At 31.6% G+C, this 26,795-nt stretch overlaps 1 protein-coding gene across 1 annotated transcript; it reads left to right on the top strand.

Annotated features, from left to right (window-relative positions):
- Positions 1-1,065: 1,065 nt before the first annotated feature.
- LOC106686405 (putative inorganic phosphate cotransporter) lies at positions 1,066-25,955 on the top strand. The gene is made up of 10 exons (XM_014429698.2): positions 1,066-1,122; positions 11,808-11,923; positions 18,895-19,125; positions 19,201-19,288; positions 19,378-19,464; positions 20,503-20,630; positions 20,757-20,915; positions 21,740-21,866; positions 23,833-24,071; positions 24,893-25,955. The coding sequence occupies exons 1-10, from the start codon at positions 1,080-1,082 to the stop codon at positions 25,025-25,027; spliced, it is 1,353 nt and encodes a 450-aa protein (XP_014285184.1). The 5' UTR covers positions 1,066-1,079; the 3' UTR covers positions 25,028-25,955.
- The last annotated feature ends 840 nt before the right edge of the window (positions 25,956-26,795 follow it).

Consider the following 26,795-nt stretch of genomic DNA (forward strand, 5'->3'; position numbering starts at 1 on the left):
GTAGGAGAGAAAATTAAAAAAATGGAATATATCATTATTTATAGTTAAAGAACGATAAAAAGGTGGAAATAAATAATAAAAAAAAATTATTTAGCATTTTAGTATATAATTAAAAAAAGAATTATGACATGACTTATATTATTTTATGCTATAACTATTTATATTAATAGCTTTTAAAACAAATTGTTCTTGACTAATGTTAAGGATGCTGTGTATGAGGCATCCCAATGCAGTTGGCGCGCAGCACAATATTTTTATAAAGTGTTTTTATCTCTTCAGTTTTTCATTTAAGGTTGTCATGTCAAGAGTTACATGACAACCTTAAATCGTATCAGTTATTGATTCTAAGGCGTCAACATGAATTTTAGAAAGTGGTGCAAAATTTCCCTACGTACCCATAAGCTTTACTGCACTCATGGAAAAAACTAAAATGATGCGAGTACAGTGAAAACAAGCGACTATTTCTTTTCATTTATACTTTAAGGAAAGTGAAATATAAAGTTCAGTCTTTTCTGACATCTGTAAGCGAATCAAAAATGCATAATATTAGAATAAGGTCCGAAATCTGGCACAAATTAATATACTTTTACGGTATTGATTTAAAAAGTGAAGATTGGCTGCACAAATTGTATCAATTACAAACTAAAAGACTGAATAATATTACACTGTACTTTATAATGAAAAAGAGGTGGCAAGAAAACTGCTCTGATTCATTAATTTAATAAATGGAATAATAAAGGTGCTTCGTCATTTTGTCGAAAATGAAGAAGGTAAAGAAAAGAAATGAAGACAATGCATATTGAATAATGGTAAGAATTCTGTTATGAATAGAATATATAGTATTAAAAAATCGTGAAAGTTCGATGGATTATGAAATTCAAGTAAGGAAACAAGTTTCAACTACTAAAATCACATGACCGGGACTGAAATTCACATAAGGTCAAAAGGTTTTCCTTTCTTACTGTATATACCAATGATATGGTGATAGGGACCTTTTAATCTATTGGCACGGGAAAGAGATAAGGAATTAATAAAGGTACTTCTATCGTAATTGCGAATAGTCGGTGGCCAATATCGAAATGGAGAAGGAGCCTAGTAATCAACTGCCGAAGTGGGAAAGTGGTATGTCGAAATATTAACAAACATAAAATATTCAGATAAAACGCCCCAATATCGGAAATGTTATACTTGGGTTCAATATTACTAATACACACACAATAGTTAGTTTTATTATATTATTAGTTTTATTTCATTTAATAAACAAATCTGGAGTGCTGCTTATTAGTAAAGACCAGATTTCGTGCCGTAAAAACCTTTGAAACATGAAATAATGACCTCACAACATACAAAAAATGTACTACAAATATTCGAAAAATGAACTATGAATTAAAAAACTTAGTTTTACTTAGTTATATTTATAAACGTAATCTATGAAAAAATAAATCAATAATTTTTAGTTTATATAGACTACATAAAGTATACTTTAATATTGTCATAAATTACTTTTTTTTCCTAGTTAATAATTTTTTTTTCTTACTTGCTACAAAAATTGAAAAAAAAAAATGGATTTACACATTTAAAGAAAGATTTCAATTTTATAAAAATATTTAATAATTAATATAAGCTACATAAAATATCACATAAAATACTTTACTAATTCATATATTAATTTCCCTATTACCTACTTTGTAGTAAAGACCGTTTTGCTTAGTTATTTTTATAAACATAATATATGATAAAAATAAAACAATAGTTTATATTTTATATAGACTACATAAAATGACCTACATTAATTACCCTATGACCTAGTAGTAATTACTAATACTTAGTAGTAAAGACCCGATTTTCGGGCAGTAAAAACCTTTGAAACATGAAGTAATAACCTCAAAACATGCAAAAAATGTACTACAAATATTCGAAAAATGAACTATCAATTAAAAAACTTAGTTTTACTTAGTTATATTTATAAACGTAATCGATGAATAAATAAATCAATAATTTTTAGTTTATATAGACTAAATAAAGTATCCTACTTTAACTTTGTCATAAATTACTTTTCTTTCCTAGTTAATAATTTTTTTTCTTACTTGCTACAAATATTGAAACAAAACAAATGGATTTACACATTTAAAGAAAGATTTTTTAGCAAGATATCAATTTTATAAAAATATTTAATAATTAATATAAGCTACATAAAATACTTTACTAATTCATATATTAATTTCCCTATTACCTGCTTTGTAGTAAAGACCGTTTTGCTTAGTTATTTTTATAAACTGAGACAATAATAAAACAATAGTTTATATTTTATATAGACAACATAAAATGACCTATATTAAATACCCTATGACCTAGTAGTAATTACTAATACTTAGTAGTAATGACCCGATTTTCGGGCAGTAAAAACCTTTGAAACATGAATAACCTCAAAACATGCAAAAAACGTTAATACCTCGAAATGTGCTAAAATGAATAATAAAGAAAAAAAAAATCTATTTTTATTTAGTTTTTTTTTTATTGCAGTGAAAATATGTAAACTATACTATTTTTAGTTTACATATTTTCACTGCAATTTAAAACTGGTGTCAATATAATTTCTTTTCATAATATCATTTTCTGTGTATTTTTTTCTGAATTTACAGCTAACAATTTAAAAGATACAACTGCACGATATTTCTATCTTTGCTCATTAATAACCACAAGGTAATATGCCCATAGTTCCCTATCTCTTGCATCATTCTACCATCAACAGTATACTTAAATAAATTGTAAACTAATTAAAAAAGATAATAGATATTCTCAGTTACAATAACAGATTAATTCACATTATAAAAAGTCAGTATTGTGATATTACATGAAAACACCAGTTTTTCACACAGCCAATATCCTTTTCATTGTCAGTCAGTGATCCAGGAAGGCACATGGAAGTAGGGAACTAGTTCAGAGATATCTCGGTTTTCATAACTTTTCCAGAGAGACCAGTCTTGGTGCCCTGTAAATGTAACCGTACTGTGTAAAATATTTTACTTGTTTCGAACAATACAGAAAGCTGAGAAAGGCTCGTCTTCATTTTAACTTTTCAAATAAACTAAGATGTAGGGTTGATCCGGTCTGTAACCACGATACTGGTTGAGCGTCCGCATTGACTTTCCTTTTGGTTATTGTAACACCGAGGTTTTTGGTTGAATTAAAAAAAAAAAGTATTTAATTATAACAAAATACGAGGGCTGCCCAAAAACTAACGACGTTCTGAAATAAACAATTTACAAATTGAAACACTCAAAGTTTATTACTTTATTTATTAGTTAAGCTATTTTTCTACATAATCGCCATTCATATTGAGACATTTGAATGGTGATTATGCCGTAGCACAAGTTTTTCATTACTCTCTCTGTAGAAATCTGCTTCCTGCGATTTCAACTACTGGTTTACACCGGCATGCACTTCGGCGTTAGTATCAAAGCGTTGTTTACCAAGATATTTTTTTATCGCTGGGAAGTGATGGTTGGCGCCGAGCGATTAATCTAGGCTGTATGGTGGATGGTCAAACACCTCCCATCCAAAACGAGTGCCCGGGTACGATTGGCCGAGTGTGCACGTGCGTTGTCGTTAAAAAACAAAGTACTAAGTTTTCCCCGACGCTTATTTTTTATGGCACGCCGTAACTTTTTTAGTGTTTTACAATACTTTTCTTAGTTCATTGTTGCTCTACGTTCCAGAAAATCAACGATAAGCACTCCATTGGAGTCCCAAAACGCAGTAGCCAGGACCCTTTCTTGCTGACAGCGTTTGCAAACACTTCATGGTTTCTTGGGAGAATGTGTGCGCGCCCATTCCATCGACTGCTGTTTTGTTTCACAGTTGACATGCTTCACCCAATTCTCGTACCCGCTTAAGATACGATCCAGAACTGCATTACAGTTTGAGCTTTATTCTTGGAGAAAGGTCAGTGCTGCAGCCAGCAACCTTATGTTCTTTCGTTAGGATTTTCGGAACCCACCGAGCACAAAATTTGTGGTAACCAAGCTTCTCCACCACAATTTGATGCATCAAACTCCGTGAAATTTGGAGAAAACGTTCCGACAGTTCTGTAATCGTAAAACGACGGTTTTCACGAATTTTGTCATTGATGTGCATTGCCAGGTCATCAGTCACAAGGATAGGACTACCACTGCGGTCCTCGTCGTGAACACTGGTACGGCCATTTTAAAAATCAATGCACCATTGCCTCACTCGGCTTTCACTCATTATTCCTTACCCATGAACACTATAAAACTGACAATAAATTTCAATTGGCTTGTTCTTTCGAGCCAACTAAACCGAAGCACAAACCGCACTACAAAGCAAAATGTAGAACGCACGTGCCTCATGTTGCAACAGCTGAATAAGTACTGACTGTAGGAACGTTCGGACACCAAGATGGCGGCTCTACCCCCAATGGCTGATAAAAGCTTTTTTTGTAAAATGAAGATTTTTTTTTTAGATATGTTCTAATGATGTTTTTAGAATTATCAATAATACGTGTGTAATAAAAACTATTATTTAAGAGATTGTCCTTGATGACGAAGCATTGTTGAGACTACATGGATATGTTTTGCTATAATAGAATAAATAAATGATAAGAATTGTATTATATATAAAAGTGCAAATGCAGTTAACGAAATCGAATGGGAACGTTAAAAACAGCCCAAAAATGAGACAATTAAATTCAGCTTAGTTAGTACAAAATTTTTATTTCTTACTCTACTACTCTTGAGGAGTCTACACAAACTTTATGAAATAACTAAGAGTTCTATCAATTAAATTAAAATGAACCATAAATGATGGTGTTTTTCGTAATTTTTTTTGCATCACTTTCTTTTGAATATTCTTTGATAAAGAAAAATCAGACAAAATATCGAGTTAATAATTCTTGGACAGTCCCAAGAGTAATTTCGAAAAAATAAAGTAGGATTTTAATAGACACTTAAAATAAAGGAAAAAAATTGGTAAAAGTTGACTAGGAGTAACCGAGCGTATTTTCAGAAACCAAATTTATTTTGAAGGGACGGTACAGATTGACAAATATTAGTCATACCCAAGTGCAGCCAGGTGCGATTTTCATCTATTAATCCATTTACGTTCATTCAGCGTGGCTCTCTTGATTGAGATTTAATCGGGTGACGACATATACAACACACATCAATTTTTAACAAAATGTATTGCATTAGATCACATCAATATATATTCCAGTCAATTGGTCCAGCCCTCTAAACCAATCGTTTCCTTCTGGGGTTTCAAGGAACACTGGAGTTCCACGAAATAATTTAGGAATGGGTCATTTAACGTCAAGGCAGTTTTGAACTTTTATTATCTAAGATTTTCTTCAATTTAGCACATTTTTTGTGTAGGTGCCTAACCTTTCTTAGCTTTTGCTGAAAATACGGCATTTAACACGTTATTTCTATCAAATGATAATGTAGGGTTCCCGCTATTTTCCTACTGATACCAAATGGGCTCCAGCATTTTCTTACTAGTATCAAAAGAGTCCCGCCGCCAACAAAAGTTTGGAAACCACTGTTCTAAACCATACACTAGGTGTGCGCGCAGAGGCTGCCTTAGATCCTACAGATCAACAACCTACTCAATATTTACCACCGAACTCAACGTGATAGCATCAGCCCTCCATTTTAGTCTTTCAATAAATCAAAAGAAAATTATAATAATTCCAGATTCATTGAGCTCTGAAAAATTTGAGATACATGTACCCGAAGCATCTAATCATCATAAGAATCCAATCTTTCCTCTTAAAATCTGGTCAAGGTAAATCAATAAATTTCATATGAGTTCCAAGTCACATTGGCATTGTTGCCAACAAGCTCTCAGACTATGCTGCCAGAGAGAAACGCTTCCTGGCCGAGTCATCCCCGGTATTACCCCATCAGAACTCAGTAGACCTCTTAAAATAAAAATGAAAGGCCACGAGGAATGAAAGCTCTCGAAGTAAATTAAAAGAAATCAAAAGAGTAGTAAAACCATGGTCGACATCCTACCGTAGCAGCCGCAGGGAGGAAGGTGGTCTAACCAGCATAAGAGTAGGCCATACTGTCCTCGCGCACTCACACCTCTGCAGACAGCTGCCGCTGCCAATGTGTCAATATTCACAGTCCATTATCACGATTAAACATATTTCTGAAGAATTACCTCAATATTTACCAACAATAAATAAAATTGGACTAACCCTAAATTAATCTGAAGCTCTCACAGACGAGGAAACTTAAGTCATATTGGTGTTTATATTTTAAAAAGTGCAATGTTTCTATATTATAACTCTTCTTCGATTTATTTATTTATTGATTTTTTACATTGGAATAATGTATATGTGTGCATGAGTAAATGTGTGTGTGTAACTTCAAAATTATAACGATCTACAGGCGTTGATGACCGAATGGTTTTATGTCTTTAAACAAGTACAAACAATAACAACCTATTCCAGCCAGAGCGAGAAAGTCCGAGATTCACTACGTGGGCTCGCCACGAAATATGCTTTATTTCTAACTTGAAATTACTAAGGTACCACCTCAACCGCTGGTCACGGTGTCTACAGTGTCCTATCCCGTCGCAGTGATAACTATATAATGCTATTCATGCCCAACTGCCAAGTTTTCTTTCTAGCATGCTAAGGTAGTTAGTTACCAGGTCTCTCTTACATGTGTTTTGTAATTTTAGGAGAAAATATGTCATATATATTTTTTTCAGTAATAATGCTTCTTATACAAAATGTATTATCATGAAGGTAAAACTGATTAAAGTATACAAATAAATTATTGGTAAACATTTTTAAAAATTTACAATATAATTTATTCATAAAAACTAAATTTATTCTATTTTACAATTAAGATTTTATTGACGACCTTCCGTTTACATTATTTAAAATATTAAAGTTTATTTTAAAAAGGTTCTGCAAAAAATAATAAATACAGAATACTCATGAATTATTATAATATAATAATGAAAACAACTCAATTGGCATTATATAATATTTGAAAAACAACAAAATTTTTATGATTATAGTATTAAAGCACTTGATTACTTAACAAAAGAACTCGTAATCAGTGCTCAGCGGTTAATTGTATTCCAAAAGACCGCAAATTTATTCATCTAAAATAAAATATAGATTTCTAATTTAATAGTTTGTATAACGTTATGTTTAAAGACAAATTATTGATTTTGTTTCAGTTTTTTGAATATTAATAAGATGAAAATTTTGCTAAACATTCTGTGAGAAAATTTCCAAGGTCAATAGAACCTGTCCACTTATTTATCCACGAGTATTGTACAACTTGAATTAATTAGACAAATAATTTTTTTTTAACTTTATTGAAAAAAAAATGTAAATATTAAAATAAGAACATTAATTTTTTGTTTGGTTTGGCCTATAAAAAATAAATTCGCCCTGACCCCAAATGCATCAGGAACGCCATTTTTGATGCATACTATTTTGAGATGGCACATTTAAAATCACTTTCTTGAGGGATAGTATGATATCTAAGTAAATATCAATACAGTAAACACCAGGAGCACAGATTGGTGGATTTGTGTGGAAGTTTTCGCTATTTTTGTGATTTCCAAAAAAAAACATCTAAAGACGAGGGAAGGCGAAAATTATGAACAATAAATTTATATTTTTCCGTTGCCATAAAAATTCATATTTAAGGGCTCATTGAGGCGATAATAAGGAATATTAATTTCGTTCCTGCCAAGAATACAACAGTTCAACAAAAGATAAAGAAGTCGTAATACAATCGGGAAAGATCGGCTTTTCCTGTTCGTATCACATGTTTCTATTTTTCAAATTTTCTTTTTAATTTATTCATAAAATTTGTTAAACATTTTATTCATTGATTATTATTGCTAACTCTTTATACCTTTTTAAATACACAAAATTAAAGATACTTTACCGGAATGTTTTGAAAAAACCATTATTTAAGACCCACCAGACAATTTCAATGAGGATAACACCTAGCTATTATAAGCTTAATCAAAATTGTATGAGCCGATTTGTAGAAAACCGAAAAACTGAAAAATCGATTATATCGAAAACGTTGCTGTCAAAAATATGTAATTTCATTTTTTTTTTTGTTGATTTGGAGCTAGTCTGTTGACACACACAAACACATAGAGACCAATTTACAAGACTTATCCATTTCGACTTAGAAATCCTCAAAACGTGTATTTCAGTCGAAAACTCGAATTCAAAATTTTTCACAACCACAATACTTCCTCTTACTATATATTTTATATATATTATTATTATTATATGGGCGACAGACCATGTAGCTCTAAGTCCTCGCGCAATGTATTAGGAAATACATCGCGCGTTTCTTGACAACGTGGTTTTTCGTAGGGTGGGTTCGTCACTCCCACGCCTATTTCTTGTGAGTGCCACCCATTGGCTAACGGGCATCACAAATGCCCGGGGGGAGGCTGCGAGTAAGTTTTGTATTATTTTATGCTTGTAAAAATTCCGGATGGGGCCGGGGTCGAACTCGTAACCTTAGGGTTGGTAGACATGCACTCTCATACCGGGGCCCCCCCCCCCCCCCCAATGTATATAAGTAAGTGAAAATATAAATGAAAAAAATTAATTTAATTGAGTCGCAGTTAGGTATAGGTATAATTTGTTCATGTTTTCTATACTCTTATGTTTAGTTTTAATTTAATCTTAAAGGATTATTATATTTTCCCCAATGTTCTTTACCTATAGGTAAATGTAGTTTGTTTTAACTATCTTGATTGATTTGCCTGCTTTTTCTATTTGGGAAGTTTTTTTTATACTGTTGGTTTAAGATGCGATCTTATGACTGCATTCATTTGATTTAATATTTTTGATGCTTGAAATAGTGGACCATAGACTGGATAGTAATTTACTGCTACTTGAGAGACTGTTGAAATTTTCCAATAGTATTTTAACGTTATTTCTTGGTTATAAATTACGCCAGCGTCATTTATTACAAACCCAAGGATTTCCAGTTGACCCAGTTGCAATAAATGGGTTGCTATTCAAGGACACTAGTGACAGCCCTATCTAGTAAACAAAAATAAAGTTGAAGAGGATTATTCATTTTTTGTTTGCTTGTTTATATAGAATCTGATAGACCTAGTTAATGCATTTGGTATCTAAAAGTATAATTATAGAAATTTAACAACCACTTATTTCTTATCTTCACTATCAACAACATGTCTTGAATTACAAAATAAGAAAACATAAACTTATAAACATATTTTTAAACTGGTTAGTTATTTTATAGTATTTGAGAGGTTAGTTATTTTCAGGGATTGCTTTGGAATTTTTCAATAGTACCTTCACATTTCGTTAAAGTTTTGCTTGATATATTATATATGTACATATTATTTACTAATAAACATTAATATATACATAGAATTCAATTTTTTTTTTTCATTGGCACTATCTTTTTTGGAATGGTCCGCAACTAACCTCACTATTTAAATCATGAAAAAATCTGTAAAAGTTTACATTGATGAATTAATTATGATATTTGAAAATTTGATGATAGCCTGTCAATAGTAGACATTAATATTTTCCAAGTGATATTTTATATTAATAAGAAGATACAGTCCGCCATTACAATTTCAATCAAATAACTAAAATTTTCGATATAATGGCTTAATATCTCCAAGATCAAATAGTAATAAATAAATATTAGTAAAATTAGTGAGGTGGTTTGGTCGATTTTCCCAATGTATTACAATCCTGTGGATTCTTTATACCTAGTTGAGATATATGATCTACTGATCAATAGAAATTGTGAGGATTTAATATTTGTTTGTCAGCACATAAAATATAAAATAAAGGTTATTTATTTGACAAATATAAATTTAATAACCACTGCGTGCTTATCAACATTATTTGGTTTCAAAGCCGACAGAAAATGAAAACTACACGAATATTTGTTTTATTCAAGTATTCGGTATTCATTACGAATTATATTTCTCAACTTTGTGTAACCACAATCTCTGGTGTTACATCAAATTGATTTATTGACTCAATTGGTGTAACTTGGCTAAAGGTTAGTTTTACTTATTAAAAACGGCAAATTCAGTTGTTACTTAAAATATGCATTTTAAATGAACCCGACGGGGCTGAATGGCTTTTTTTATTATTTATTGAGTTTTTATTTATATTTTCATCAAATTGAGTTAGATGGTTCATTTTCATGTACTATAAACCTGTTCCACGAGCTCCGAATCTGAGGCCACTCACGTTGAAGTCTCTTTCTGCGAAGCCCTCATGGAACTTTTCCTTAAGGAAAAGGATGCATTTATCGTAAATTTCCTTTTTTTCCCTTTCCACTTTATAATTGAAATTTAACCTCTATTTTGGGTATTTTAACATTATAAACGCATTTTTGTTATATATAAGTACTCTGTATAAATTTTTAATAACTTATAAAATATAAATAAAAACAAAAAAAAAATCATAAGAACTTTAAGGAAAGTTGGAACAAAGTATGGGAAATTTTGTTATTTTTTTCAGATAAATACTGGTATCCGTAATAAAAACGTACCTGAAGTAGATTCAGAACTTTCTTTGGGAACTGTCTTTGGGAGAGAAAAAAAAAATCATTATAAGGCTCTATATTGTTTCAACTTTCTAATATTTTGCACCTGAGGCCGATAAAAACCAGAGTTTTATTGCTTTACGTGCAATACAAATCGCAATCTACGATGTCAAATGGGATTAGTAAACGAACATTGTAGGTTTAGCCTCCTTTGATTTGGAATTCTGCTTTTCTTGGGGAGGGGATGGGTCCCTTAATGGATCTACCAATATGTCCAATATTAATTATTTCAATCTTCAACGAAAATTATTTTAAATTTAGTATAGACACTGTGAGCTACTTGCAACCCTTGAAGAATGATGGAGGATGAAAATAATTTCCAATAATTCCCATCAAATCACTTCTACCCTTCGTCGAAAACCTGAGACTTCTTCCCCTACGGCGACTTTTGATAATGCTCCACTCATTCCTGTCGAACAGATCCATTACCTAGGACTACATCTGGACAAACCACTAACTTGGAATCCTCATACAAGACTGAAATGAAAGGAAAATTCTCTTAGATTCTGACTATTGCATTACTTATTAGAAAAACTATCTAAACTTCCAAATAATTTAAAAAGACTCCTTTACTTGGCGGTAATAAGACTTAATAGGACTTATGAAGTTAAGCTTTGTGGCTTCACTAAAACCATCGAATTACTATTGTATATAATCCTTAAAAGTCAAAATCTCAAAATTTTTATAGCTCCTTACTTTGTCACAATTTAAATCATTCATAAGGACCTCAATATTCTGTATGTTGCCGTTTTAGCCAAAACCAGAAATCAATCTTTTTATGATAAACTCCTAAAACCGCTTGTTTGAAATCATCCTTCTTCTTCACTACCTGATAATCCTTCTAGGGGTTTGAAATAAAGATGGCCTTGTTATTGGAGCTCTATCAATGGGTAGATTCTCCATAAGACTAAATAATACCATTGTAATATAACTCACGTCATATTTACTAGTTGTATATATATTTTTATACAATGAAGTTTATTTTATTTATGAATAGCATATAGTTTTAAATAACATTAAAAAAGTATAGAAAATAGTCTCATTAATATCTATATTAAATTTAATAAATTTTACTGATATAATGAACACTAATTTTCTAATTCTCTAATATATATGCTTATAGGTTTTCCTGTTTGTTATGTAATTAGTTTTTAGCGGTCTATGTATTATTTTATATTGTTACAGGCTGGGGAGCACGACACACACAGATTTTTCTTTATTTTACATGCGTCTCAGTGGTGTATACGTTGCGGTTGAATCTTACACTGGCTGTAGTGGCAATGACTACGTCCAACTACAAGGTAAAATTAAAGTTTTTTTTAAAAATACAATATTTATAAGCAATGTATGATCCACAAAATATTAAATTGTAGGAAGATAGTCCGGGTGGCGGTCGATAAATAGTAGAAAAAATATTTATTGTTAATCAACGTTTCGTCCCAATTTGCAAGGCTGTCTGATTGGTATCGTTATTGACCGCCACCCAGAATACCTTCCAACAATCTACCTACTTCATACGGTAAACTATCTTCTTCCAACACAAAATATTAACTTTCCAAGCGAAAATTTTCAAGACTGAAGTTGGTTGAAAATGCGAAGTAGGAGATATTTTATAATAAACGGCACAAAAACAACAAAAACGCAATGCATTCTGAACATGAATTTCACTTTTTAATATGGAAACCTTTGTTCAAAATTAAGTGGCTTGATAAATAAAAACAACCAATTTATCACATTCGTAAGAGTTGTTTAAAAACCTTAAAATTAAATGTCGATTGTTAACAGATGTCTCACAATCAAGTGTTACAAATTAAGATTAAAAAACAAATGAACTTAGATAAGATAAAAAAAATATAATAAACTTGAAATTAAATGGTTTCCAATGAAACTAAAGGGATTAGTATAAATTGTATAAGGATTTACTTAGATAATTTTTCACTGATTTTTTATTCATTTTGTTTTTAATAAAATATTATTCAGCCAATTTTTTTATCTAATAAAAATTATCTCTTCTGTCCTAAGCTGATTTATATAAAAATTGATTATACGAGAGCGAAAAAAAAATCTTAAGCAGCAGAGAAGACCTTAAGACTTTATTTTCCGTTAATTTTTGTCCGGGAAATCTTAGAATATACTTGAGAACCCCCCATAAAAGACACAGGGGATGAAGTTGATATTTCAAGAAGGAATCTCTACCACCTATTCAGAAATTGGTAAACTTCTATTTCAATCTGGAAGGATTGTAGGGTGCAAACCTTAAAAACCGCGAATTATGAGAGAAAAAATAGTGATCCTCAAGATAAAGTTCTGGTGCACTTCTCAATTCACCTTGCTTTTATGATATTGTTCTATTGTTCAAAAGTCGAACTGTTGATCCAAAAAAGTAGCAGGAAATCGAGTTCTATGGCTTATGAAACTAATTTAAAGTGTACCAGGATGACCTTCGATGTAGTATAAAAGTCTCTATTTCACTACGTATTATTTATTATTTATTACTAAATGAATCTATAGCAAGACGGAGGACGTATAGAGGTAATTGCAAGCCTGAAGTTATTCCAATTTTTTTTTTTTTGCAGTCAGTACCTATAGGTTCTTCGAATGCTAGTGTGAAAAAGCAGCAACAACACTCCAAACAAACTGGCATTTTTTCCAGCAGCCACAACCGTTTCTGAGGGTGTATTCATAAAGGAGGATGGGATTCTTTTCTCGTTTCTCTTTGAGGGACTCCAGTTCTTTCTGCCTGTAGTCGTATGGATAATAAGGGGGATGGATTGTGCAGGGCCGATAATGTTCCTCAGTGAATTAATTCTTATTTACTGCTTACTCTTTTGTGGCTCTCGTCCTGGGATTCCAGATAGGGAGTCGTTTACACATTCACCTTTTTCCAATTAAGAAGATATTATTTAAAAAACGCAGCGCGCATTGTTAAAAGAAATGAGTTTCCGAATTTTCATAAAATAATATTCACCCTTTTTGAATATTATTGAATAAATATCCTTGGATGGTGAATATGGAAGGAAAAATCCTGATTTCTTTCAATATCTTTAATGATCTAATAATTGATGGTGACCTTACTTCTTAACAGGTTTACCATGATGGGCGAATTCGTTCTTTCTAGAGATCAGTTTGGAACAACTCGCTCACACAAAATGATACTTGCACTATTTATGATTAATTAGAAGAAGACACCTTCAGCTTAGGACCTCGGAGAGAAGGGATAAATTAGCTAAAGATATGAATCAGTTTGTGGGTGGTATGTTGGACCATCATTCGGTATGTCCCTCTGGTAGGCGTGAAAAGCATGCTAAGAAAATTGAACCCCTCTGCCCTAGTTGGGGCAACGGAGACTTCCGAGCATATTGTACTTGCCTCTACTACTTACGAAGCGCTAAGGGGCAAACTGCAGAGTGCAATCTCTCTCAGGGGGAGTTGAGGCATCACACAAAACAACCTCGAACGTCCCGCAGCGCCGACTCAAATCGACTTATATTTCTTGGTGGCCCCACGGAATGAAAACATGACCCTCCCGCACTGCTCATGACCTGTAGGACAAACTACCTCCCCCTGTTTGACCAAGTAAAGGGTTTAAACAAATTATAACAATGTTATCTTTATAACAAAATAAATCGAATGCCTCAATTGTTTTGATTGGAATTATAATTTTCTTCGAAGAGCATCATTGTTGGGAGGGGCACTTTTCCCAATATCAATGTGAGAGGATTAAATGTTTGTAAATTCCTTTCACTTATGTGATACTTGTGATTCGTTCAAGTATTTCAAGTTATTGCTCCAAAACATTTTCAAATATTTGCTGAAAAAATATTATTGAGTTAGTACAATATAGATAAATTATTGTATATATAATCACAAACAAAAATCTATCTTCATAAATATGTATGTTATTAAAATACAAACTATAATATAAGTGTAAAATATTTAAATTTGTTGATTTATTATTGACGTCATTGTGTTAATCAATCTAATGGACTCTTGATAAACAAGGATGTTTTTTCACATCATAGCTTATCAAGCTTAAGAACCCTATTCTTGAAGTGTTTCAAATTACTTTTCATATTTTGAATTGAATTCTTGAGTTTCATCACGTTTCTAATGTATAATTTTCTAAATATTTCGGTTTTGCGTGTTTTAAATATCAATTCAAAATAAATTACAAAACTTATCTTTCTCATTTCAGTAGAATCTAATAGTCGTCCCCAGTATGAAATCAAAAGCATTAGCGCTGGTACTTTGTAGTATGCATGCTAGTGTTAAATGGAAAAACTCATGATAAATGGAGAAATATTTCCATCTTTTACCATGCTTAAACGACATAACAAATAACATGGTTGAGAGTCTGTTAAATGGAGAACGACGTCACGCAACAGACCAGCTGAGCTCGTCACCATTTGTTTGTTGTGCTAGGTTACTTGCCCGTAGTTTGTGTTTTGATTGTGGTAGTATTGTTTTGGATGTTTTTATAACTAATAAAGCAATATATGACAATAATAATAATAATGTAATCACAGCTGTCAATTAGCTCATCTTGATTCTCTTCCTCAAAAGATAGAAGATCAACAAGGCATTCAGAAGCCAAACCTTCACACAACTTCTACTTTTCACTCAATTTAGGCATGTTGCAATAAATTGCTTTAATCAAAACTTGGAAGTAAACAATAACATGAAGTTTTGGAAGGAAAGGTTATAACAAGTTGTTCAAAAATTCCGGTAGGAGTTCTTATGCATTTAACATTTAATATGACCTTAAATAGGACTGCTCAAAATCCTATACTTATAACATTTAACATGGTAAAACATTTTACATTTAACAAGACATCATAAATACCCCTACTATGAAACAGAGACCTGTTACCATTAAAATTGATTAACTACATAATCATGGTGATAACATAAACACTAATAGAATGCTTCCATTGCTAACTTTCATAAGGGAGGCCAATTTTCATAAATTTTTCTTCCAGACTAATAACCTCGATGGAAACAGATAAACTTTTATTTATAACATTAATTTATTTGTACGTTTTTCGTTACTCCTCTTCTAGGACTTTATTATATGCTTCAGCATTCATTTTTGTTACTTGTCATTTCTGGCAAGTTGTTTTCGAGCAAAGGATAAGAAAATGGTGTAAAATTGATGATATAAAGTGGCACTTGCGATTTTAGAGCTTCTGAAAATCCTTGTGAGTTAATCAGTTAAATTAATATCGAGTTGGCTTATCACCGTCGCGACCAACATTTAATGGAAGTTTTAAGGATCGGAGTGATTAATACGTCAGCCCAAAAATCCTTATCGCATAAATTCCGTCTCTGAACACATAATTAAAAACAAAAAATTTGCAAAGGATGATGTTACAAATGAATTTTATCAAAATAATCGAAAATTCGCTTGAATTTACTTTCACTTAAATCTTTATTTTTCCCACCACACCTCCTCAATGACATGATGATTTGTCTATTTGAGCAACAAACAGCCTTGACCGATTTCAAATTTTTAATAAAGCTGAATTTAATATTTCATATTACTTTAAGTGGAATAGATAACGAGACAAGAAATGTGTTTGCGTTATCGGTGCAAGTTTACTTCATTTCAAACATTAATAAAGTTTATTAATACTTTCTTATCCAGTGACACCACGATGGTTTCATGCCTCATCACATAATTTATTTTTTTGACACCTGTTGAACGAAGGAGCTATGATAAATCCATGATTTTCACATTTTATATTCAGATTCTTGCCAGCCACCAACGACCAGTTATTGTAAAATTAGAACTAAATCTAGTGTTAGTGTAGCGGTTGCCTAGTGTTAAGAATCGACATCGCGGCTTAAGAATATCGCAGATAATCTTCAATCACTAAAAATTATTATTAAACCCCTAAAATTCACCCTAAACAACTGTATTAAACCAATCAGAATCTTAAAAAAGTTAGCATCATTTGTGACGGTAACTATTAAATCGTACGGTATCCCGAATAGAACTGTTTAGATAAGAAGGGATGGTAAATTTAGATTCAGCACGCTAAAGTATCTTTAGTTTAAAAATTTTGTTTCAATACCAAGGGGTTTTTAAATTGTTAATCCACGAAACGGCCCGATTGTGTTTTGAATTTCATCCTTAGTTTGCTTAATTTCGAAGTGCTTTGATTTGTTAAAAAGACGAAAAACAGTATGAAAGCATTTTTGCTAAAGTAGTTAATAAAATAAATACTAGAATATGTTTACACCAATTCCCAATTTTAAGCTAAATCGGATTTTGATCGATTTTGGCACCCAGGACTGCTATACAAGATCCGTAAATTCCTACCCTTGCATACTTCCTCATTATCCATTCTTATCTCTCCGACAGATTATTTCAAGTAAATTACAACGGCGCTTATTCATCCCTATTCCTTCAGTCTGCTGGTGTACCTCAGGGTAGTATCCCTGGTCCTATCCTTTATACAGTTTTCACAGCTGACACGTATGCCGATGATATACGTCTATTGTCAGTGAACAATGATCCTTACATTGTATCCCAAACCCTCCAATCCTTACATCACCGCCCTTGAAGAATGGTGCCAAAATTGGAGGATTAAAATTAATTCCAACAAATCCCACCAAATCGAATTTACCCTTCGTCGTAAACCAATGACCTCTTGCTCAACAGTATCCTTTAATAAGGATCCTTATTATCCCACTTATTCCTGTCGAACAGATCCGTTACTTAGGACAAACTGACATGGAATCCTCATACAAGACTGAAAAGACAGGAAACTGCTCGTCGATTTCGACTATTACAACATTTACTAGACAAATGGTCTAAATTGCCAATCCATTACAAAAAACTGATCTACATGACTATTATAAGGTCTATCTGGACATACGGAGTTGAGCTTTTGGGGCTACCCATCTAATTCCTAAACTGGACTAAACTATCGAATTCCTCCCGAATCCAATCTTTACAGTCCAAAATCCTTTGTGAAATCCTTAACGCTCCTTACTTTGTCACAAATCAAGTCATCCATCATGACCTCAATGTCCCATATGTTGCCGATTTGGCCAAAACTAGATACCATTCCTTCCATGGAAAACTTTCCAACCACCCAAATTCACTTGTTTCTAACCTGGCTTCTCCTTCATTACCTAATAATCCTCCTAGGCGTCTGAAAAGATGATGGCCTCGGGATCTTCTCCTCTAGAAATGTTATTGGAGTTCTATCAATGGGTAGATTCTCATGTTTGTATCATGTCACTATCTCACCTACAACAAATTTACTAGATGTATATATGTTATACAGTTGTAAATAACAATAAATAAATGATTAAAAAAAAAAATAAAGAAGCTAAATCGGAAGATCTATTTTCAAAATATAGGTATAACAACGAAAATAATTTTTCGTCGAATATGGAATTTGTAACCATACTTGATTATGCCAACACTAATCAACAATTTTTCTTAAAATTTAGGTTAACGCTGCATTAAGAAGCCTATTTTATTAAAATCAATAGCTTAAGTTGACAGAATTGAATACAATCGGGTACTCACCCGCACAATCCTAAACACTTCATCAAAATCGAATTACCTATATTAAAAATCGAATTAATCATATAATTGGTGATCCAGCATAATCGATGGAATTATCGATTATGATGGATCACCAATTTTTAATATAGACTGACAGTTTTCACAATAATAAATTTTGATGAAATAATAGAAAAAGATTTAAATAAAATTATTATAATGGTTCTATCAATATCTATCATGATTTTCCATAAGACTGTATCATGTCATTGTAACATAACTCACATTAAATTTATTTGTTGTATATATATGTTTAAATACAGTTGTAAATATCAATAAATAAATATATACCCACAGCAAGATATATATTTATTCCACTATACATTGCACCAAGTTCTTATTTTATATATGTTGTACTTTTGATTACTAAATAAAACGTTCAGTGAATGCCAATATCACAAGTTTCTCTACAACTCTTACCCTCCTGTCTTTCTTCCATCTAAATATTAAATGTGGTTTAACCAATTACACAATAAATACCATTAAAAGAAATGTTTTAATAAATTATACAATTTTTATATTTTTGTCATAAATACAGAACTTTAAGCCAGAAATACAATAGGCCTATACTTTTGATTGATTTAGAAAAATAAAACACAAACCTGAACATATTTTTATTTAATTATAAATTAATAATATTTAATCAAATATTGATATCTATTAACTTTTGTAATTGTTAAATATTGCCCACAGAGGATACCTCTGGGTCCAGCGGAGAAAGCTCTTGTCCTGAGCAGTTTTTTTTGGGGATATGGAACACTGCAAACTATCTTGGGCAATTTGGGCCGAAAAACTAATGCCGTGAGAGTACTATCTATCTGCGTTATAATATCAGCAATCCTATCGTTGGCTATACCATTGGCCGCTATCCACTTTGGAGCTGTGGGTATCATTGTTGTTAGGGTACTCATGGGAATTACTCAGGTAGGTATTCAATGATAGATAAAATAAAACTCTCAAATTCTATTTTAAGGTTATATTATGTGTATATATTTCCAGGGTGGAGTCTATCCTAATATAAACAATTTATTATCAATGTGGGCGGTTCCTCAAGAGAAATCTGTATTGAGTCCCTTAGTGTTTAACGGTATAGTAACTTTACTTCTCATGTATTATTTATTAAAATCTATATTAAACTATTTATTTCTGAATATATTAATTTATTATTGCATTAAGGAACGGCGTTTGGAACTTTTGTGGCTTTGATTTCATCCGGCATCATAGCAGCGCAATTTGACTGGCCTTCAATATTTTATAGTTCAGGTGAGGAAACATTATCTGCTCTTATTTTTGTTTTTGTGAAGATATGACACCCTTTGCAATATTTTTTTTTAGAGTATATGACTCGATTTGTTAATTTTTCTTAGTTTTTTCTAATTGATCTATTTCCTTTCTATTCTTCCAAGTATTACAAATAAAAACGATTAGCGAATTAAGAGTTTTAGAATCCGATGGAACCAAATAATATCTATACATTAAATAACTCCTTCGATACATAAATTGGTCAGTGCTTGTCGTTATCTTTCTGTCCAAATCTTAGTTTAACTCAGGGGATCTCTCGGCTAGTTTATGTGCTTCAGATAAACTGTCCATTATACTTACATCATATTGATCTTGGAAAAGTAAGGAATCAAGATATTATTAAAGCCTTGAAAGAAAACAATCTAGGTATAGGATACAATCTAGACATTCCTGATACCAGCTGTTGATGCCTTATAAAATTGTTAAGGAAACGTCATAAGAACAAGAAATGATCATTTCAAAGAATATGAAAAAAAAAACTAGGGATTCGACAAGGCTGCAGTTTTAGCCCTTTGCTGTTGATTGTGTTCCATGGCATTCTATAGAAAAGAATAAACAAAACCCTCAAAAGTTTCCACCTGGGACACTGCAATTGAGTAGAACCTACTTTGCTTTTGCATTTATTCAAAATATTAATTTTTATTTAAAATAAAATAATTTAAAGTAAAAAAAAATTAATAATCACATAAAGGTAACAGTGGTAACAGTGTGGGTCATAACTATAAGCAATAACGCATACAGTTAAACGGGTAAAAGTTCTTTTATATCACCCGATACGACACGGCACGTGCTAGACAAATATTCTTTAGTGTGTTAAATAGCAAGTACGTCCACAGTGTGTCCAGAACTGTCCTTCCTATCACTAAAGAATATTTGTCTGTCACTTAGGACAATGAAAAACCACCATAATACGTAAGTTCCTCTATGAATAAATGAGTATTCACTGAATGTCAATAAACTGATAATATTGGAATTTCATTGGCGCTGTTCATGTTAAAGGAATACTTGGAGCTGTTGTCGGTGTAGCATTACTTTATTTTGGTAAATGCAGTCCAAGTGAGCACAAAGGAATTTCAAAAGAGGAACTAGAATTCATGAACAAGAGTTTAGGAGAAAATCGTAGTGAGGTAATGTATGACAAACTTAATGTCAAGAAAACTTAAAAATATTTTCGCAAAAATTATTACTTAAGCCTTTTTAACCAAACACTAGTTGGACTAAATTAATTTTATATTTTTGATTCTTCTTATCAGAAAATGAGGAAGTTAGCAGTTCCATGGAAAAAAATTTTGACTTCAGTACCAATGATAATGCTGACAGTAACACATTGGTGTAATTCCTGGGGGTTTTGGACTCTAAGTAGTCTTACGCCCACTTACATGAATGGTGTCTTACATTTTGAAGTTGAGAGAGTAAGTAAAATATTAAATATCTATTCACTCACATATTAGTTCAAAAAAATTCCATCTGTTGAAACAATTAAATAGGTATTAAACCGAGTACACACTATGATTTAAAAAAACAAAACATGACGCCTAAGATGCAATCCTTGGTTGAGTGAGTTGAAAAAGAAAAAAGTAAAAAAAATATACATATATGGATTATATAGTAATTATATTAAATTACATTGACATATATTTATATTTCAAATTTAAAAATAATACACTTAGATAAAAGAAAATAATGATCAAATCAATATAACAAAGAACGGGGATACAGAGAAGGAGGTAGGAGTAGTCAAGAACCAATACCAAGAAGAGTGATAACATTCAGTGAACGGTTCTCATCTAACCATCTTACGGTCTTGCTATTCACATTATTGTGATCACACTTGCCATCCTCCAAGAAACGACTCTTCTCTACGCTGTCCCCTTCATTATGAGAATTGATGATAACTACCTCATCCTGTGGCAATTTTCCGATAAAATAAAGTTTCTTTGTTATTTTCATTAAAGAGTTATAAAACTGACTTGTGCTATAACGAAAAGTTGAAAAATTGTCATAAAACAACTGTTTTGTTACATAGTGTGATCCCAGCTTAAGGTCATAAAATAATTACATACTTGTAATACATTAAAACTATTAAATGAGGAGGATTTAAATTAACAGTGTTATTATTAAAAAACGTATTGGAAATGAGAAGGTCGTTGTATATATTTGTGATATTTTTGTTATTTTATAAAATACTTTTACACCATACAATTATATAAGAATATTAAAAATATGTACTTTTCAGAACGGTTTCCTGTCGGCTCTTTCTCCATTGACCAGTCTGTTGTTGAGCTTTGTGTTTGCGCTAGTATCTATGAAAATAAGAACCCTTATGCGACCTATATATATGAAACGAATGTGGAATAGTATAGGTATGTAGACACTTTCCAGCACTTGAATTTCTATTCTGCTCCTAAAGTTTGTCCTGTCACAGTTCTCATATTGTTTTCATTTAAAACCATTTTCCAATAGTAATATTTATTTTTTAAATATTTTTTTTTGTAATCATGTGTAATTACCACGAGGTGAATGGATGTCATCCAAAACCAGTTAATTTTTTTTTAATAATTTCTTTAATATCTCAAGATCATTCTTTGTCCCAATTCTCCTACATACTGGCCAACCGATCCAAACGATAATCTGTCAGAAGCCCTTTTGCATCTACCAGTATATCCCAAAGGCTCTCAGTATCATCAATGAATTCGTTTCTTGTTGATCTATATGATGCTTTCGCCTGAGTCAATAATTCGATCAATTTTATCATATTATCAAACAAAATCGGTGCAAGTACTCCTATTATCTTCTATTTATTGTCGTATGTTTGCTAGATTAATTTTTGAATTAATATCAGTCTTTTTTAATTTCTTTAATTTTTATTAGCAGATTCAGTAGGTGTCACCGATGGAGAATGTGAATTTTTGTTTAGTGGCGCCCAAATTCATTGGTCATCAACGCCATTTATATTTCATTTAATTTTGCTTATATTCGTTTAATTTTATTTAATTTTTAATTTGATTATTTATTTTTTTTCTTTCGTTCAATATTATATTTTTTTTAGTAAATGTTGTGATTTTAGAAACTGAAACACTAATTCTATTGTTCTATCATCGTCTCCGAGAGTTTTTGAAATGTCTGGGTTTAGTCCTAAGCTATTGAGGTATAGTGTGAAATATGGGCATTGTTGGAAAATATGGTTTATTGTTGCAATACTGGCAGTTCGGAGGTGTTTCTTTTGAAATAAGATAGGAGTGAGTGAGCCTCGTGTGACCTATTCTCAGCCTGGTCAGTACAACTTCCTCTCTACGGCATTTGCGACTGGAGGTACCCCAGAGCTTGACATCCTTTTTAATAATTTTTAATTTACTCATTGGGCTTTCATTAAACAAAGATTGCCATTTACTTTGAGTTAGCTCTGTGGTAGATAAAACACCATCAGAAAACTCCGAAGATGATAATGTTACATTATTGACCCCCTTCCTAGTCATTTCTAACATACAGGGGGTTATCTATAGATTATCACCCAATTCTAACCATGGTTGGGGGCCAAGTATTCATTTCCTGGGACCACCACAGAAATAAATGTCGACCTCCCCTCCCCCATGCCGGTGCAGTAAAGAGTCAATCAAATTTAACGCCTTAACTCGCTTGAGTACAAACGGCCCTTCTGTTTTATTAAATTGTGGTTCTTGAATTTCATTCTCAGTTTCACATACTAGGGAACCAGTCATACACGACCTGGCTCCTTACAAATAAAGCATTATTAGTTTCTAAGTAGCTATGGTGGGAGGTTTTTTGCCATCAGGAAAGATGAAAACCTGCCGTAGAAAACTAGGTAAATAGGCCAATTTCGGATTTTGGTTGTTTTTGGATTATTTTTTCATTTATGTGTTCCTCTGGTTTTGCCAAGTTTATAACACAAGGAGGAACTGAAGACATTACAATGCCTAATGATATTGTTACACAGCCAAACGTTCTGAGCACCAAAAAATGCCTCTAATTGCCTTATTTTATTTAAATATGTAGTAAATTAAGAAAATGGAATAGCATGACTGACTAGTAGTGTGACTTCTTCATGTAGGTCCCAAACAGCCAAACGGTATTCTATTATAGATTAACAGAAACTTTTAAGTAAAAATATCTTTTTTTATCTAAAAAAAGGAATGTCATGATTCAATGAAATTATTCATTATCCAACTATATGAATTTCAGCAATCAGTAGGTAAAAGACAAATCAACAAGTTGGATACAATAATTTCTTACAACAGCTCTTAAAAAATATTTCTTTAACTTTCCATGCACCAAATATCCAATTGATATATCTTTTATTTCTATTTACAGGAATGTATGGGACTGCCTTTACTTTGATTTTTCTGGCATATACTGAAGATCCAACCATTGCAGTTACCCTTATCACAGCTGGGAGTGGAGCGGCTATTGCAAGTAACTTGGGATTCCAGACAAATCATATCGACCTTTCTCCAAATTTCGCTGGAATTCTATACTCCTTCACCAATTCAATAGCCAACTTCGCTTCTATATTTGGACCACTCATTTCAACTTACTTAATTAAAGATAATGTAAGCATTATTACCAATAATATATTTAAGTCCCACGATACTCCTTTATATGTCCCACTCTTTTCCTCTCCTATTCTCCTGTATGAGGCAAAGTCTGCGTTAAAATTTATTCTTTAACTACATTCAGCGTACTTACGGACACTAAATTTTCCTATTGATCCAAGACTCTTTACTTTGGTACACACGGAAATGGGGTTGTAGGCCCACGCTGTATCCCTGTTAGTCTACTTTTACATCAGACAAGAGTTGTTCTAGGTCTTCAGCCTGGAAATAATTGTCTTAATTTTAACGATTATAATTCTTCAATTAAAAAAAAAAAACATGACTTGTCAAGATAGAATCTACATCACCATTTTTATACCACCTTCTCTCATTAACCAAACCATTTTGCATTTCATTACTATATTATCTTGGATTGATGTTATTACTTCTGTCTCTTTCTTTTCCTTCTTCTCTTCAAGTTCTTCTGACCCTCCTCCTTTATAAAAGAATTTATGGATAATCTGTCAAAAAGTTAAATTAATCAATTTTGTGTTAATAAATTTTAATAATGTAGCGGATGTTTTATGGGTTTGGCTTGTTGATAGAAAACAAAATATCACTGCAAGTAAACTTTATACTCTTATACTATTTGATTAATTCTCATACATTTTCGATTAAATATTTATACCTTTTTAATATTCACTTTTAATGTACATAAAATATGAAATAATTTTTTTTTCATATATATTATCTTCTTTCTATGGTCTGCATAATCTTTGAAATATATATTAATACTTATTCGAATGAATTTATTAAAGTTACTCTTTATTTCTTTACAGAGCGATGTTAACCAATGGAGAATAGTGTTTCTGCTTGCAGCTGGTATTTTGACTTTCGGCAATACATGTTTTCTGTTTTTTGGAACCACAGAAACGCAGGAATGGAATGAAGGCGCAATTAAAGAAGTCGAATGACACGAACCTATTACATAATTTTTATACGATAGAACATATTTACGATCCTGCAAGGACATAAAGACTCATTTGTAATAAGAACGGCCACTACCGGCATGCCTCACATCAAAAGGAGACTGAAAATGTCGTGAATAAGAGATCAGTAATTTTTCTTGTATATAATGGCACAGAAGAGATAAAGCTGGGATTTTTTCTTCCTTGTACCTGCCATATGATAGCTGTATTGTTCATTTTCACACTTAATCCATTGGTTGTCAAATATTTAGATTAAATAGGTGTAGATTAATTAATACAATTTTTAAAAAATGTCATAATCCGAGTTCTTTTGGTCAATGTCGGATTAGATTTGAAATAACTTTTTCAGGATTCAATCAGGAACATAATTTTCTCATAATTATTGTAAATATTGATCTGAGATTCTTCCTTAGTTCTTTTATGAGAAAAAAAAACATTCCAAACATTAATAAAGGAATTTTAATTTTTATCAGTCTAATAAAAAATGTTAATTACTTCAATAATTGATTTTCATAAATTTTTAAAATCAATTCTTCGAAAATTGTATAATCTATTAGTAAAATTTAAAAACCTAGGAGGTGGCAAGGCACAGTCCCATTGGATAACGTACTCACTCTGTAGTTCGAACCCCCTCTTTTCCAAATCCTATAGTGATCATTGGAAGACTTAAGGACTACGCTACGCCACTGAAGGCAAGAAACCTCTGGATACAGCGGACTTCATGACCCGCCTTAAAATGGCCCATGCCAAGAATAGGGAAATTGTATATTATATTGTACATATATTTGTATATATTATATTAGTCTAGTAAAGAAAAAAAATTGTGTTTATATAGTTAAAACGAGTGTTTTGTACAGCATTATTTTGAATATCGAATGTTATACTTAATACAAATTCTATTTCTCACTGAAAATTACTTTTCATTTTCAACTGGCCTTACTTTATATTTTACAATAATCTACTGATTTCTGATAGCTCCATTAAATGACTAAATGAAGGAAATAATTAACAAACAAGAGAGCCAATATCAATTTGCAACGGACAAGATAATCTAAGGGAATGAGCAATGGCTGACAGTTTTAAAGTGTTTGGTGCTAATAGTAAGATGTCCCAAATATTCAACAATATTCAACTAATGTTTTGACTAATCATCAACCAGGACAACTTTACAGAGGCTGGTCTTCTGGTAAAGAAGAATCTGATGTGTGAACAAAAAGAGTTCGAAGAGATTGCACAAATAAAAATTCATATTTTATTACGCTTCATAATTTCATGCGAAATAAATTACATTTAGTGATATTAATTTTCTCTAATATGTGATTATAATAATCGTTCATTAACATATTATAATTATTGTGATTCTAATGGTCGGCTGTTGTATATGAAAAAAACTAATAATAGAATTGAAAAAAAATTATAACCAAAAAAACATTACTTCCACACATTTTATTATAAAATACATAATATGCTATAAATATAATAAGCTTCCTATCCTTCCTAAGGCTGGAATCTCTAGCTATATGGGAGCAGCAGAGTTGATTGTTATGACGATATATTTTATTAGCAAATATCATGAATCTAATTTATTTGTAGAGTGTTAATATAATAATGACAAAGGAATGTAAATTTCGGCTTCGATAGGTAATAACTCCGTTATTTTTGGTTTGAAAACAAAAAAATTGGTCCTTAATATGAATATAATATCGATTATTTATTTTTTTATTTATTTATTTAATACCAGTTCGGTCTAGTG

The sequence above is a fragment of the Halyomorpha halys genome, unplaced genomic scaffold (assembly GCF_000696795.3).
Source record: "Halyomorpha halys isolate HHAL.00 unplaced genomic scaffold, Hhal_1.1 Scaffold815.1, whole genome shotgun sequence".
Lineage (NCBI taxonomy): Eukaryota > Metazoa > Arthropoda > Insecta > Hemiptera > Pentatomidae > Halyomorpha > Halyomorpha halys.

Excerpts from the sequence above, each read along its gene's own strand:
- LOC106686405 (XM_014429698.2), top strand. The coding sequence starts at position 1,080 with ATGGAGAAGGAGCCTAGTAATCAACTGCCGAAGTGGGAAAGTG. Across the intron at positions 19,465-20,502 it reads TTCAATATTTTATAGTTCAG|GAATACTTGGAGCTGTTGTC; the intron begins GTGAGGAAACAT and ends TTCATGTTAAAG. Across the intron at positions 21,867-23,832 it reads ACGAATGTGGAATAGTATAG|GAATGTATGGGACTGCCTTT; the intron begins GTATGTAGACAC and ends TTCTATTTACAG.